The sequence below is a fragment of the Cherax quadricarinatus genome, chromosome 1 (assembly GCF_038502225.1).
Source record: "Cherax quadricarinatus isolate ZL_2023a chromosome 1, ASM3850222v1, whole genome shotgun sequence".
Lineage (NCBI taxonomy): Eukaryota > Metazoa > Arthropoda > Malacostraca > Decapoda > Parastacidae > Cherax > Cherax quadricarinatus.
In genome coordinates, this window is record NC_091292.1 from 91,008,022 (window position 1) to 91,024,981 (window position 16,960).

The 16,960-nt window shown below is 39.2% G+C and overlaps 1 protein-coding gene across 4 annotated transcripts in view; it reads left to right on the forward strand.

Annotated features, from left to right (window-relative positions):
* vir (VIR_N domain-containing protein) overlaps positions 1-16,960 on the forward strand; it is a 195,245-nt gene that overhangs the window by 116,404 nt on the left and 61,881 nt on the right. For all 4 annotated transcript variants that reach the window (XM_070083923.1, XM_070083912.1, XM_070083931.1 and 1 more), the window contains one exon: positions 7,032-7,888. In XM_070083923.1, the coding sequence (XP_069940024.1) occupies positions 7,032-7,888 (857 nt within the window). The remainder of the gene's footprint in view (positions 1-7,031; positions 7,889-16,960) is intronic.

The window sequence follows — 16,960 nt, forward strand, 5'->3', positions numbered from 1 at the left end:
ATCTGTATTTTGTTTATCCTCTACAGCATCCAAGACCTTGTCATAGTGGTCCAATGGCTGGGACAGGCAGGAGTGACCTACTCTAAACCCTTGTTGTCCTGGGTTGTGTAACTGATGGGTATCTAGGTGGTTGGCGATCTTGCTTCTTAGAACCCCCTCAAATATTTTTATGATATGGGATGTTAGTGCTATCGGTCTGTAGTTCTTTGCAATTGCTTTACTCCCACCTTTGTGGAGTGGGGCTATGTCTGTTGTTTTTAGTGTGTGTGGGATGACCCCTGTGTCCATGCTTCCTCTCCATAAAATGCTGAAGGCACACCATAGGGGCTTCTTGCAATTCTTGATGAACACAGAGTTCCACGAGTCTGGGCCTGGGGCAGAGTGCATGGGCATGTCATTTATTGCCTCTTCAAAGTCTTGTGGAGTTAGAATAATATCCGAGATTTTTGATATGACCAAATTTTGGGTTTCGTTCATAAAGAATTCATTTGGATTGTCGACCCTTAGTCTGGGCAGTGGCTTGCTGAACACTGAGTCATATTGGGACTTTAGTATCTCACTCATTTCTTGGCTGTCATCTGTGTATGTCCCATCCCACCTAAGCAGGGGCCCAGTACTGGATGTTGTTTTTCCCATCAATTTGGCATAAGAGAAGAAGTATTTTTTTTTCAATTTCCTTTATGGCTTTTAGTTCTTCCTGTGATTCTTGTCTCCTGTAAGATTCCTTCAGCTTAAGTTCGATATTTGCAATTTCATTGGCTAGTGCCTCCCTTCGTATTTTAGATATATTGGCCCCACTCATCAGCTCTCTGACTCTTCACCTTCATCTGTACAGGGAATGTCTCTTTCTAGTTCACATCTTCTCTTTCTTTTTCTTAATAGAATGTGTCTTGAGCAGATCTCAAGAACCACAGAATTCATTTTTTCAAGGCAAATGTTCAGATCTGTGCTGTTTAAGATATCTTCCCAGCTTGTTTCATTTAGAACATGGTTTACTTGATCCCATTGTATGTTTTTGTTATTGAAATTGAATTTCGTGAAGAGACCATCATGACTGCTCACATTTTGCTGGTCAGGAGCCCTGTGCATACATGTCTGTACCTCTATTATGTTGTGATCTGAATGTATTGTCTTTGATACAGTTATATTACGTATCAGAGCATCATTGTTAGTAAAGATGAGGTCCACTGTATTTTCTAGTCTTGTAAGTTCTACTATTTGCTGGTTTAAGGTGAATTTGGTGCAGAGATTTAATAGCTCATGTGTGTGTGAATTTTCATCTGAGCTGCTTCTTGGGGTGATCTCTGCTAAAACATTGTTTGCTATACTCCTCTATTTTAGGTGTCTCAAGTTGAAGTCTCCTAGTAGTAAGATGTTTGGGGCAGGAGTTGGGAGATTTTCCAGACAGTGGTCAGTTTTCTCAAGCTGCTCCTGGAATTGCTGGGAAGTTGCATCTGGAGGCTTGTATACTACCACAGTGACAAGGTTTTGGTTTTCAGTCTTTACTGCCCAAACTTGAACTACATCATTTGAGGTGTTTAGTAGTTCTGTGCAAATGAGTGACTCTGTGACATACAGCCCCCCCCCCCCCCATTATTGCCTGTTTAGTCTATCATATCAGAATAGGTTATAACCTGGGATCCATATTTCATTGTCATAATGATGCTTTATGTGGGTCTCTGTGAATGCTGCAAACATTGCATTTGACTCTGTGAGCAGTCCCTTGATGTAATGAATTTTGTTGTTTTTTGATGGCTTTAGACCGTGTGTGTGTTTGCAAAGACAAATGTCATTGTATTGGTGGAATTTAGGGGGATTTTATTTGCTGGCTCTAATATCTGTTGTTCTGGAGTAGAGGCCAATGTCTGTGCCTCTGCTCCAGAAGTGTTTTCAGTTGGTGTAGGATTATTGTCATTTCTGGCCAGTCTTTTTTCCCTCCTGGTCCTAAAAAAAAAAACTGTCCCTGAAGAGGTTGTGGCTCCCCTCTTATTTTTCCCATAGTCTGGCTGGTCTGTGTCTTCTAGTCCCCTTTAGATGATGTGCCTGGCAGTATGCATTGTAGCATTTTCTTTTATGGATTGATGAGTGACACATTTCTGGGTGAAATAAGTTACGGGAGAGGAAGTTGCACTCTCCTGTTGTCATGTGGGTGCGGCATTTTTTGGGATGGTCAAAGGTACATGTCCCACCTGTTTTACCATATGTATATACTGTGCCTGCAGATACCCAAGGCATAGTATTTACATAGATTGTAATTCTGTTTGCTAGGATTTATTGTAGCTGCATTCACTGCTGGTGCATTTTTACTGTTTCCTCCCTATCTTTCACCCCTGTATGGACATCAGTGCTTCCACCAAGTTTTGCTGGTAGTGTGTCAACACTATTCCCTGAGGCATCATCCTATTTTGATCCATCTCCAGCAGTATCTCTATTTTGAACCTCTGTGGACTGAATAACGTTGTCTTCACTGTCCTCCAGGACAACACTCAACACTAGTATCCTCACAAGCACTGTCTTCTAAGACATCACTAGAACCCTCGTGAGCACTTTCCTCCAGGACAACACTAGCACCCTCAGCACTGTCCTCCAGGACAGCACTAACACCCTCAGGAGCACTGTCCAAGACAGCCCTGTCCCTACCACCCATCTTATTTTACCATGCTGACATATCTTTCAAAAGAATCTTTTATTGGTGTTCTTGTCTTTTAATACAGATGTCATTTCCTCATACAGGTGTATCTCATTTGGGCAGACCCAGAAACATCTCTCTTGAGTTTGTCAAGTGCAGTCACTAGTTTAAAATCCCTGCATATACCATGGGACCATTGACCACAAAGATGGCAAGCAATCCAGGCCTGTTTTTGTCCCTTACCCTTTTTGCAGACTACACAGATCTTCATGGTGGTGGTTAAATTATGGAGAATTAAATACAAAATGGGAGTTGACAGTTACTTTTTGCTGTTGATACTTTGCTTTTGGGAGATTCTAAAGAGAAGTTGCAAAGGTTGGTGGATGAGTTTGAAAGGGTGTGTAAAGGAAGAAAGTTAAAAGTGAACATAAAAAAGAATAAAGTGATGAGAGTATCAAATGAGTTAGGTAAGGAAAAATTGGATATTACATTGGAGGGACAGAGTATGGTAGAAGTGAATGTGTTTAGATATTTGGGAGTAGACATGTCAGTGGGTGAGTTTATTAAGGATGAGGTAAACCATAGAATTGATGAAGGAAAAAGGTGAGTGGTGCATTGAGGTATCTGTGGAGACAAAGAATGTTATCCATGAAAGAAAAGAAGGAATATATGAGAGTATAGTGGTACCAACAATTATATGGGTGTGAAGCATGGGTTGCAAATACTGCAGCGAGGAGGAGGCTGGAGGCAGTGATGTCATGCCTAAGGGGAATTTTTTTTTTTTAACACGTTGGCTGTTTCCCACCAAGGCAGGATGACCAAAAAAGAAAGAAAAACACAAAAAGAAAGAAAAAACTGTCATCATCATTCAACAATTTCATCATCATTCATTCATAATCACTGTCTTTGCAGAGGCACTCAGATACAATGGTTTAGATGTCCCTGCAAACTGCCAATATCCCAAACTCCTCCTTTAACCCCTTGACTGTCGAAACCCCAAATCCTGAGGTGTCTCCTGGTGTCGAAAAATTTTTGGGAAAAAAAAAAAAAAATCTTATGAAATGATAGAGGATCTTTTCCCGATGGTAATAACACCAAAAGAACGAAATTTGATGGAAAACTTACGGAATTACGCTCTTGCGAAGTTAGCGACCTCAGCGATATTTACGAATTGGCAATTTCGCCCACTTTGAGCCATATTTTCGGCTGATTCCATTGTTCCAGTCGACCAAACTCATAGCTATTTCTTTAGAACTCCATTTGTTCTATCGATTGAGTACAAGAAACTGCTGTTCATCAGTCACATCTCCAGGCCCCTCTGATATTACTCTTGCTTTCTATTTTGAATTTTTATTCAAACAAAAAATAGAAGATTTACTGTTATGCAAACTACTGCAATATTGTAATAATTGTATAAATAATGTCAACCCATTCATGACTGCATATTAGAATGGCTAGTTGGACATTTATTGGACAATGACATCATTTGTTTACTTTCTAACATTGGCAAAAATCAAACATTTCCCCTATTTTGAGCTCCATTTCAAGGTTCTTTTCATAGTAAAACCAATAAAAATCAGCTCTATTTCTATAATATGTTTTCCATTCTATCAAATGAGACCAAGAAAACGAGAATACAACCATAAATACTATACGAAAATAGACCACAAACTCGGCGTTTTAATGCAAAAAAATGGTCAGTTTTTTTTTCTCATTATGCACTGCGTGCTGCAGGATTTTTTTTTATATGGTGCACACTGACCACACAGACCCATTCTCTCACATGTGGGCCTACCAGCTTTCTCCTGCTTGATTTGAAGCCGCTAGAATATTTGAGTATATACGTCAAACACACTGGCTCGTAAGACGTATATATACGACCGAAACAGTCAAAGGGTTAAAGTGCAGGCATTGTACTTCTCATTTCCAGGACTCAAGTCGGGCTAACTGGTTTCCCTGAATCCCTTCACAAAATATTACCCTGCTCGCACTCCAACAGCTCTTCAGGTCCCAAAAGCGATTCGTCTCCATTCACTCCTCTCTAATACGCTCACACATGCCTGCTGTATGTCCAGGCTCCTTGCACACAAAACCTCTTGTATCTACTCCCTCCAACCTTTCCTAGGATGACCCCTTCCCCTCCTTTTCTCCACTACAGATTTACATACCCTCCAAGCCACTTGGAGGGTGCAACTGACCAGACCACCTCAACAACCCCTCCTCAGTCCTCTGAATATTACTTATAGTAACTCCACACCAAATTTCTTCCACTAAGTGGGAGAATATTTGACTTCCACTGTCTGGGGGGAATATTTGACTTCATCTGTTTGGAGGAATTTTTGACTTTCTCTGTGGGGGAGTTTTTTTTATCTTAAATGATTTTTTCCCCAAATAAAAAAAAAAATCCCAACTTCAAAACATGAAATTTGGCTGGCCAGTTTCCATGATTCCTTACATATCTATTATATTTGTCAGAAACTAGGAGGGTGTCAGTACCCATAAACCACTTGTCTCTATTCACTCCTGTCGAACATATGAATATAATAATTAGTGTTTTAATTTGAATTCATTTTTGTAAAACGGGATTTTATATCTTTAGTAAGTTGTTACTATGAATACACAAAAAGAGGCATTTCATCCTGGTTTCTTAATTGAGGTGTGAATTAATAGTACTTGAGGTAGGACTTAAAAGTTAGAGCTTGTTGTTCAGATCTAAGGTACGGTAGCTGAAATAATGTTTAATGCGAGGAGTATGTTACAAGATATTCAGGGGAAGGAGAAATATATAGTAGAGTACCATCATAGAAGTTAAGATGTTGTGTGGTTTTAACCCTTAAACTGTCCAAACCTAGATCTACGTTCACGTGCATAGCGCTCCGACCTTGATTTTCCACATTTGAAAGCATGTAAAAAAAAACATAGATCTACGCTCGGAGCCCCCCGCACACGGGCGTAGATCTACGTTTGGACAGTTCAAGGGTTAAAAATAGGTTAGATAAATACACTAGTGGGTGTGGGTGGGTGTGAGTTAGACCTGACTAGCTGGTGCTACTGGATCAGAAGCCATGCTCCTTCCTTAAGTGGAGGCGACCTGACTGGTTGGGCCATTGGTCTAAGCCAGGGGTTGACATGGACCTGCCCTGCATGGGCCAGTAGGCCTGCTGCAGTGTTTCTTCTTTCTTATGTTCTTATGAAACATTCTACAGATTTGTAAATGCCATTTAAGCCTTTCTTTCAAGCTTTGTCCATGATTTTATTCCAAATAAGATTATAAAAACTCATAAAATTAATCAAAATGTTATTTTTTTTAAATCTGGTGCCGCATGCTTCTTCAACTAATGTGTATTTTCTTAAGGGCATCAATATATTAAAAGTGATGTAATTTTATGAAAATTTCTTACATTTAATTTATGGTCTACTAGTACACCACATGTTTGACTAAATTCTTATTTGTAGTTAATTGCATCAAAGGTAGGCTACTAACCAGCTTCACATTGCTCTTATTAGCAATGGCATGTTCAAAACTTTCCCAGTAATTAATAGATGATGCATTGCCCCATTTGGTCATTGATCATTTCCAGTATTTTACCTTATGCCTTGACATCAGTTTCGGATGACTGAGCAGGTGGAATGTAAAGTATTAAATAGCTGTGTGTGTCCATTGTTCTTTATTTCAATGATTAATGAGTTTACATTTTGAAGTTTTTTGGTAGTGTTAAGTATTGGTTTTAGGTATGATTTAACTGACAACATAACTTCACTGCCAGCTCTGGTTTAGCTCTTGCAAAGACTGTAATGATCCAGTGCAACCTTTATTTTTTCTGCTTCTAGCAGGATTCAGTTATGCCTATAATACTGGAATTTTTTCAGTCCAAGACTCTAGGTGTGAAACCCTGTTTTATGTGATGTGTGTATTCACATAAAAATATAAAAAATAAAAGTGAAAACACATGAATTTAGGGAATCAGTAGCATTTCTGCATTTATCCAGCTGTTGAGTTCAGCTCATTATTACTAGAAAATTTGGCAAAGTTTTTTTTTTTTGTTCAAAATACTTTTAACTGATGTAGGAATTTATCAAAATGTTTTGCATCTAGTTCATTAAGATATCTATGTATAGTAGTAGTTACAGCATATTCTTGAACTTTATATCTGTAGAGGATTGAAGGGTGATAAATCATTTAGGTGATACATCATTTAGCATAAAATATTGTATACAAATAAGAGGAAGTATTATAGCCTCACCTACAGATATGCTTTATATAATTTACCCCTCATCTTCTACTTGCATTTCTTATAACATATTTTTTAAGCAATCTGTGAATAACTTAGACTATTTTAAAGTTATAAACTCACAGAAAATTAATTTAATTTTTATATTAAAAGTGCATATTTTCCAACAGGTCTTCAAGTACCTCTTAACTGGCCCTCATACATTTTTGGGAGTAATCAGCTTAATCATAGAGTTACTGCCACTCCCCTTGCCTATTCAGACCCGTACAGCACTGTCAGATGAGGAGTCCTCTCAGATTATTAATCTTCGTAAACTATGGAGTGCTCATCTTTACTGCCTTTCACCCAACATCCATGAGATCATCATGCGTTTAGGGCTGACAAGTTTTCCACCTTTGATGCATCTCTTACGTCGAATGTGTATTGCTCTCTCTGACCTTGCTGCACCAATGGCGCTTCTAGTGGGCCGTGCAATTTTGGATCTGGTTCTTCAGGCACATCGATTGGATCAGCGGGCTTCTGGGGAAGACTTTGGACCTTGCTCTTTACAAACTGGCCGCGTTCTCAATATGCTGGCTCTGTTAGTGTCTCATGCACCTACTAAAGCTGCTGTACTTCACCTTCTGAGGGGAGGCTCTCCCACTTTAGCTACAAATGTAGCCAAAGGAGAAGACAAGTATACTGGCTTGGTGGCCCTGTGGTGCCGTATCCTAAATGTTGCTGCCAGTGGGTCTCATGCTCACATGCAAGCTCAAGACTGCATAATTACAATTATTCAGTATCTTTGTGATCATGAAAATGCAATGCATGTTGCTCAGGAATCTAACATGCAAGGTGATATACAGAGTATTACACCAACAGTTCTAACACTAAGTGGTGTACCAAACAAAGATACTTTGATTCCTATTGTGGATGCATTGATAGACCACCTTCGGAACCTGCACAGTTCACATCAGTCAATCCAGCAAGTACTCAGAGCTTTGATGCACCTTATGGAACATGACTATGGATTCTACCACATCAAAAGGTAATGCATATTATGTTTAATGCATATAATATTTATTTAAATTTTTTTTTAGAAATTTTGGAAAAAATGGGAATGTTATATAATTGATTTTTTTTACGTAAATAGCATACAGGTTCAAAGAGTGATGCAGGAGTCTATAATTGTAGAAATGTTAGGGAAAAAGTATAAATATAAGTGTATGTTGAGGTGTCATGGACTTAAGGAGAGGATTGAATGGATGTGTATTAGTGAGGAAAGTGTTGAGAAACTCAAAAGTTAGTTGTGACAAGTAGTGAGTTAGTATGGATGTGTCATATACTAGCCAAATAAAATAAATACTACATTTGAGATCAGTGATTAATGCGTGTCTGTGATGTGTTAATTTTGATAACTAATCAGATTTATTGATATTTTCTATATATTTATGCATGTGTGATGATATAACATTTTTTTGTTTTAAAGTTTGGCTAAAAAATTTTAAAAATAATAATCAAGATATTTTTAATCTGCATTTTTCCATTTTTTCATGAAACTGCATTAGGTTGGTAGACAGCAACCACCCAGGGAGGTACTACCGTCCTGCCAAGTGAGTGTAAAACGAAAGCCTGTAATTGTTTTACATGATGGTAATATTGCTGAGGTCTTTTGTCTGTCTCATAAATATGCAAGATTTCAGGTACGTCTTGCTACTTCTACTTACACTTAGGTCACACTACACATACATGTACATGTTTATTTATACACACTCATCTAAGTTTTCTTTGATTTTATCTTAATAGTTCTTGGTCTTATTACTTTTCCTTTTATATCCATGGGGAAGTGGAATAAGAATCTTTCCTCCGTAAGCCATGCGTGTTGTAAAAGTCAACTAAAATGCCGGGAACAATGGGCTGGTAATCCCTTTTCCTGTAAAGATTACTGAAAAGAATAAGAAGAAGAAAATTGTCAAAGTGGGAAGTCTGAATGTGCGTGGATGTTGTACAAATGATAAGAAAGAGATGATTGTGGATGTTATGAATGAGAAGAAGCTGGATGTCCTGGCTTTAAGTGAAACGAAGCTGAAGGGGGTGGGAGAGTTTCAATGGAGAGGAATAAATGGGATTAGGTCAGGGGTTTCAAATAGAGTTAGAGCTAAAAAAGGAGTAGCAATAATGTTGAAGGATAAGCTATGGCAGGAAAAGAGGGACTATAAATGTATTAATTCAAGGATTATGTGGAGTAAAATAAAGATTGGATGTGAAAAGTGGGTTATAATAAGCGTGTATGCACCTGGAGAAGAGAGAAGTGTAGAGGAGAGAGAGAGATTTTGGGAAATGTTGAGTGAATGCATGGGGAGTTTTGAATCAAGTGTGAGAGTAATGGTGGTTGGGGATTTCAATGCTAAAGTGGGTAAAAATGTTATGGAGGGAGTAGTAGGTAAATTTGGGGTGCCAGGGGTAAATGTAAATGGGGAGCCTTTAATTGAGCTATGTGTAGAAAGAGATTTGGTAATAAGTAATACATATTTTATGAAAAAGAGGATAAATAAATATACAAGGTATGATGTAGCACGTAATGAAAGTAGTTTATTAGATTATGTATTGGTGGATAAAAGGTTGATGGGTAGGCTCCAGGATGTACATGTTTATAGAGGGGCAACTGATATATCGGATCATTATTTAGTTGTAGCTACAGTTAGAGTAAGAGGTAGATGGGAAAAGAGGAAGGTGGCAACAACAAGTAAGAGGGAGGTGAAAGTGTATAAACTAAGGGAGGAGGAAGTTCGGGTGAGATACTATAAGCGACTATTGGCAGAAAGGTGGGCTAGTGCAAAGATGAGTAGTGGGGGGGTTGAAGATGGTTGGAATAGTTTTAAAAATGCAGTATTAGAATGTGGGGCAGAAGTTTGTGGTTATAGGAGGGTGGGGGCAGGAGGAAAGAGGAGTGATTGGTGGAATGATGAAGTAAAGGGTGTGATAAAAGAGAAAAAGATAGCTTATGAGAGGTTTTTACAAAGCAGAAGTGTTATAAGAAGAGCAGAGTATATGGAGAGTAAAAGAAAGGTAAAGAGAGTGGTGAGAGAGTGCAAAAGGAGAGCAGATGATAGAGTGGGAGAGGCACTGTCAAGAAATTTTAATGAAAATAAGAAAAAAATTTGGAGTGAGTTAAACAAGTTAAGAAAGCCCAGGGAAAGTATGGATTTGTCAGTTAAAAACAGAGTAGGGGAGTTAGTAGATGGGGAGATGGAGGTATTAGGTAGATGGCGAGAATATTTTGAGGAACTTTTAAATGTTAAGGAAGGAAGAAAGGCAGTAATTTCATGCACTGGGGAGGTATACCATCTTTTAGGAGTGAAGAAGAGCAGAATGTAAGTGTGGGGGAGGTATGTGAGGCATTACGTAGAATGAAAGGGGGTAAAGCAGCTGGAACTGATGGGATCATGACAGAAATGTTAAAAGCAGGGGGGGGATAAGGTGTTGGAGTGGTTGGTACTTTTGTTTAATAAATGTATGAAAGAGGGGAAGGTACCTAGGGATTGGCAGAGAGCATGTATAGTCCCTTTATATAAAGGGAAAGGGGACAAAAGAGACTGTAAAAATTATAGAGGAATAAGTTCACTGAGTATACCAGGAAAAGTGTACGGTAGGGTTATAATTGAAAGAATTAGAGGTAAGACAGAATGTAGGATTGCGGATGGGCAAGGAGGTTTCAGAGTGGGTAGGGGATGTGTAGATCAAGTGTTTACGTTGAAGCATATATGTGAACAGTATTTAGATAAAGGTAGGGAAGTTTTTATTGCATTTATGGATTTAGAAAAGGCATATGATTGAGTGGATAGAGGAGCAATGTGGCAGATGTTGCAAGTATATGGAATAGGTGGTAAGTTATTAAATGCTGTAAAGAGTTTTTATGAGGATAGTGAGGCTCAGGTTAGGGTGTGTAGAAGAGAGGGAGACTACTTCCCGGTAAAAGTAGGTCTTAGACAGGGATGTGTAATGTCACCATAGTTGTTTAATATATTTATAGATGGGGTTGTAAAGGAAGTAAATGCTAGGGTGTTCGGGAGAGGGGTGGGATTAAATTTTGGGGAATCAAATTCAAAATGGGAATTGACACAGTTACTTTTTGCTGATGATACTGTGCTTATGGGAGATTCTAAAGAAAAATTGCAAAGGTTAGTGGATGAGTTTGGGAATGTGTGTAAAGGTAGAAAGTTGAAAGTGAACATAGAAAAGTGTAAGGTGATGAGGGTATCAAATGATTTAGATAAAGAAAAATTGGATATCAAATTGGGGAGGAGGAGTATGGAAGAAGTGAATGTTTTTAGATACTTGGGAGTTGACGTGTCGGCTGATGGATTTAGGAAGGATGAGGTTAATCATAGAATTGATGAGGGAAAAAAGGTGAGTGGTGCATTGAGGTATATGTGGAGTCAAAAAATGTTATCTATGGAGGCAAAGAAGGGAATGTATGAAAGTATAGTAGTACCAACACTCTTATATGGGTGTGAAGCTTGGGTGGTAAATGCAGCAGCGAGGAGACGGTTGGAGGCAGTGGAGATGTCCTGTTTAAGGGCAATGTGTGGTGTAAATATTATGCAGAAAATTTGGAGTGTGGAAATTAGGAAAAGGTGTGGAGTTAATAAAAGTATTAGTCAGAGGGCAGAAGAGGGGTTGTTGAGGTGGTTTGGTCATTTAGAGAGAATGGATCAAAGTAGAATGACATGGAAAGCATATAAATCTATAGGGGAAGGAAGGCGGGGTAGGGGTCGTCCTCAAAAAAGTTGGAGAGAGGGGGTAAAGGAGGTTTTGTGGGTGAGGGGCTTGGACTTCCAGCAAGTGTGCGTGAGCATGTTAGATAGGAGTGAATGGAGACGAATGGTACTTGGGACCTGACGATCTGTTGGAGTGTGAGCAGGGTAATATTTAGTGAAGGGATTCAAGGAAACCGGTTATTTTCATATAGTCGGACTTGAGTCCTGGAAATGGGAAGTACAATGCCTGCACTTTAAAGGAGGGGTTTGGGATATGGGCTGTTTGGAGGGATATGTTGTGTATCTTTATATGTGTATGCTTTTAAACTGTTGTGTTCTGAGCACCTCTGCAAAAACAGTGATAATGTGTGAGTGTGGTGAAAGTGTTGAATGATGATGAAAGTATTTTCTTTTTGGGGATTTTCTTTCTTTTTTGGGTCACCCTGCCTCGGTGGGAGACGGCCGACTTGTTGAAAAAAAAAAAATGAATGTTTTGTGCTGTTTTATCCTTTTCAGTATAAATTGTTCAAGAATTGTAGATTTAATAATTACGAGCTATTTTAAGCAGAATTCCAAATGAATGCCAGAGTGAAGGGAGGGAGAAATGGAGGAATGGCGGAAGGATGTTGAGATGAAGAAAGAGATGGATGGATGAATGCATGTAGGGATGAAGGGCTTGATGAAAAGATGAAGGAAGAGATTGATGGATTAGGAAATGATGGATGAATGTAAGAATGAAGGAAAGGAGGGATAGATAAAGGAAGGGCTTGATAGATGTAGGAATGAAGGAAGGAATGGATAGATGTAGGAATGAAGGAATGGATTGATGTAGGAATGAAGGAATGGATAGATGTAGGAATGAAGGAATGGATAGATGTAGGAATGAAGGAATTAATGGATAGATGTAGGAATGAAGGAAGGAATGGATAGATGTAGGAATGAAGGAAGGAATGGATAGATGTAGGAATGAAGGAAGGAATGGATAGATGTAGGAATGAACTAAGGAATGGGTAGATGTAGGAATGAAGGAAGGAATGGATAGATGTAGGCATGAAGGAAGGAATGGATAGATATAGGAATGAAGGAAGGAATGGATGAATGTAGGAATGAAGGATGGAATGGATAGATGTAGGAATAAAGGAAAGAATGAATAGATGTAGGAATGAAGGAAGGAATAGATAGATGAAAGAAAGCATGGATAGGTGGAGGAATGAAGGAAGGAGTAAATGGATTGAGGGATGGAAAGGATAGACAGATTGATGGATGAAGGAATGGATGGAGCAAGAGAGGAAGTGGATGATGATGTAGCACTCGCACACCCTCTCACTAAATGCTTACTTTCCTTTTTTAGACAAAGCTTTGCTTTTCTGACAGAGTTATCTGTTCTTCCCTTCATTTATATGCAGTTATTTAATTTTTAATTTAATGTGACTTTAAGAGAATAGTTTAAATATCAGTACAGTGGACCCCCGGTTTACGATCAGCTTCCAATGCGACCCATTATGTAAGTGTATTTATGTAAGTGCGTTTGTATTTGTATGTTTGGGGGTCTGAAATGGACTAATCTAATTCACAATATTCCTTATAGGAACAAATTCGGTCAGTACTGGCACCTGAACATACTTCTTAAATTAAATAATATTGTAAACCGGGGGTCCACTGTATATTTATTTGAGTGAATGGTCAAGAAAGAATGGCTGGATGGAGGGAGGTAGACTAAGAGGGCAGGATTGAATAAGGTGAAAGTTTTAATAATTATGTTGGGTGGAGGAGCTAGTGAAGGTAGTTCTTTCTAGAATTTGTCCAAGGCTGCTACTGCTGCAGTTGCTTTCATAACATGACTGACTAAGACACATTTGTTTCTAATGTTTTTTTCTGGGTTATGTGACTTACAGAATGCATTTTGGAAATTGCTCTAAAAAATATTGAGCATTGTCAGGCTGGCTACCTTCAGTCACACCCTTCCACCCCACAACCTGCCACCCTGACCACACCATGTACTGCCTTCATCTGGTTCCTGCCCTCCCACATAACATGATCTAGGCACTTCGCACCCTCACCACAACACATGCTGCTTCTTGCCTTTGCACATCAGATGCACCAAACATTTGTCACCTTAAATACAAGGATGCTAAGTCTTGCTGGTGCCTAAGCCATATTGTTCTCCTGGGAAATGAAAGGGCAGATATGAGGCCAAAACTGTCTGCAGATATGTCCATAGGAAGCGGCAGGCACAGTGCACCTTCAGAGCAACAGCAAGTTATAGAGAGTTTGGGGGGACATGGGTATTTGGCCCTCCTTCAACTGGAATTGTCATTTTCAGATGAATCTCCGTCAATTGAGGACCGGGGGCACACATCTCAATTAAAATCACTTGTTCACGGGTGCTCATTCACCCTCTGCATAACCTGTAGCATGCAACTGACTGTGGAATGCATTTTAAAAGTTTGTCCATAGCTTAGGTCTTTCCACCTTTGTCATACTTATCAAGATCCCTGTTAGGATTTCAGAGAACTATTAGGGGAATCTTTTGACATGAATAATTTAATGGGTATTTTATCTGCTGCTGGTTATTTAACATGGTATGATAGCATTTATTTGTGTTGAGTGTTTTATTTTTGTTTGTAATTTTTATTGTAGGTTAAGTTTATCTTTGTTTTTAGTATGTTGTACTGTATATAAATTTTTATCGATAAGAGTGCTGAATGACTTACAGTGCAGATTGTATACCACAGAAGGTTATGGAGGATATAGTCAGAAGTACAATACTTAGAGATAAGTGGTTTCATAAACAACAACAAGCGTGGATTCAGAGACAGCAAATCTTGCTTTACCAAGCTTATGGAATTCTGTTACAAAGTAATGGAGGCAAGACAGAAGAAAGAGAGGGCTGGGTGGATTACATTTCCTTAGACTGCAAGAAGGCATTAGATACTGTACCTCACATGAGGCTGGGGCAAAAACTTAAGAAGCATGCAGGAATAACTGGGAACTTACTTTGGTGGATCAAGGAATACCTTAGGGAAAGGAAGCAAATAATGATTGTCTAAGAAGAGAGGTAAGAATCGGGAAAAGTAACAAGCAGTGTACTACAAGAATTAGCATTAGGACCAGTGTTGCTTTTGGTTTATGTGAATGATATACCAAATGGAATTGAGTCAGATGTATCTCTGTTTGCTGATGATACAAAACTAATGAGGACAATACAAGCAGGCTGGGACTGAGAAAGGCAACAAACAGATTGGGACAAGATGCAGGGTTGGTCAGTTAAGTGGTTGCTTGAGTCCAACCCCAGCAAATGAAGGTTATGAAAATTGGTGGAGACAAAAGACTGGACACAGTGTATAGATTCGGGACAGAGGCTGCAGACCTCATTTACAATTATCAAGACTAACTCTAGTGTTCACATATTCCTTCACATTATACAAAACCTCTGCAACAGATTTTACCCATTAAAAACCAAACAGGTGATACCAAAGACATTAAACAGCCCATGGCTAACCAATGGCATCCTCAGGTCCACTGACAAAGGGCATAGCTATGAAAAGCACTACAGGTTAGGATTAATGTGTAAAGAACTAGCCAAGAGATATACTGTAACACTCACAAAGCTCATAAATTGAAACAAATGTATTATACTAACAAATTCAGTCTTATTATCCCTTAAACGCCCCAAACGTATATATACGATTTATTTTTCCTGCCTTCAAATTTGGCACGATTGGCCTGAGATGCCTTGTCAGCATAGAATGGGTCCTAACACTCAGTGTGCACGATATTAAAAAAATCTGGGACCACTTAGTATCTTGTGGGAGCACCAGTTAAATTGAACGCCAGCTAGAGCAAACAGTGCGGCAAACACCAAGGATTCACTGATGTAATGTCATATTAACACTCCTCTTTTAAAAGGAAAGTGATGTTAACCCCAAGTTTAGAGTCTGTGTATCTCTGTCTATCTCTATCTTCCTCTGTCTATCTCTGTCTCTGTCTACCTCTATCTGTCTCTGCCTCTATCTGTCTTTGTCTATCTGTCTCTGTATCTCTTTCAATCTGTCTCTCTTTCTATCTGTCTGTCTATCTCTGTCTCACAGGTACACATAAAAACAAGTATACATAGTGTAAATTACCTAGGATAACCCAAAAAGTCCAGACAAAGTGCTATACTCTGCTTGAGGATGTGAGTAAACGTGATGACGACACAGTCTTGTTGTCAGTATAGCTACTGAATTCCCCTATACGTATACTTGTGTAGTATATTGTAGATCGTATCATCCTTGTATATATTTAGGCTCCCTTTCAGTAGGCTCAGTGACTAGCATGTGTGACGTCACGTGATGCCGTTGTGAGCGCTGCGCGCTAGCTAGACAATGTGTTTGTTCTCACAGCTTGTATTTGAGATTTGTTAAAGTGCTGCGGAATGTGAAGTTCAGATTAAGTTCCTATAGTTCCGTGAATCACTTATTAACGTAGCCGAGCGGTCAGGCACTAGTAAGACTGGCACTCCTGTCTGGAATCCAGCCACAATATCGTGCACGCAGGATAGTGTACAGTTACCTTGGGTTTCAGAGGAACCTCAGATAACCCTGGGTGCTGAGACTACTATCCCTGCGATGGCGACTTGTTCAAGTAGTCGTTCCTTCCCAGGGGACACTTTGAGAAGAACTTTACTTGCAACGAGTTATGCCATCTCTTGCTGATGTCACAAGCCGTTGCAGAAAGACATTTCTGTGGCTAGTGCTCTCACTAGAGTGTCTGTTGTTGTTCCTTGTATTCCAGATGGTGATACTATCCTCGTTGACAGTAATCCTTGCAATGTAACAAGTTGTTTCTCGAGTAACTTTCACATGTTGTTAACGTTTGTAAGTGCAGTCTCTTTATAGCTGATACTTCATGTCGCTGTGTGCAACTCAGAATGAATACCAGTATTGTTAACAGTGTTCATTTCTTTTCCTCTGTGCTTGCAGTGAGAGATAGTAAATCCATTCTCCCTTGCTCATATTGCGTGTTATAGCATTACTTTTCTACCGGGGAGAGTCATCCACTCCTCCGAGTTTGTTCATTCCTCCAGTAAGAAAGAACCGATCCCTTATGGTCTGGTGTGATTCGATTCCTGCTCCAGGAAGATCTTATTATGACTGTGAAGCCACCAGCACCCATTAGTGACTTTGTCATGAGCCAAGAATTACTGTATCGAACAGCCTAGTTGGGTACTCCAAGCAGAAGAGTATACCAGTTAGTAATTCCACAGTCACTAGTATCATTTGTAGATGCATGTGTTAGCCATTGCAGAAGAATTCGATCCACCCAAAGATGATAACCATTCTGCATATGTAAATCTTACCCTTGCAGAGTTGGGTTTA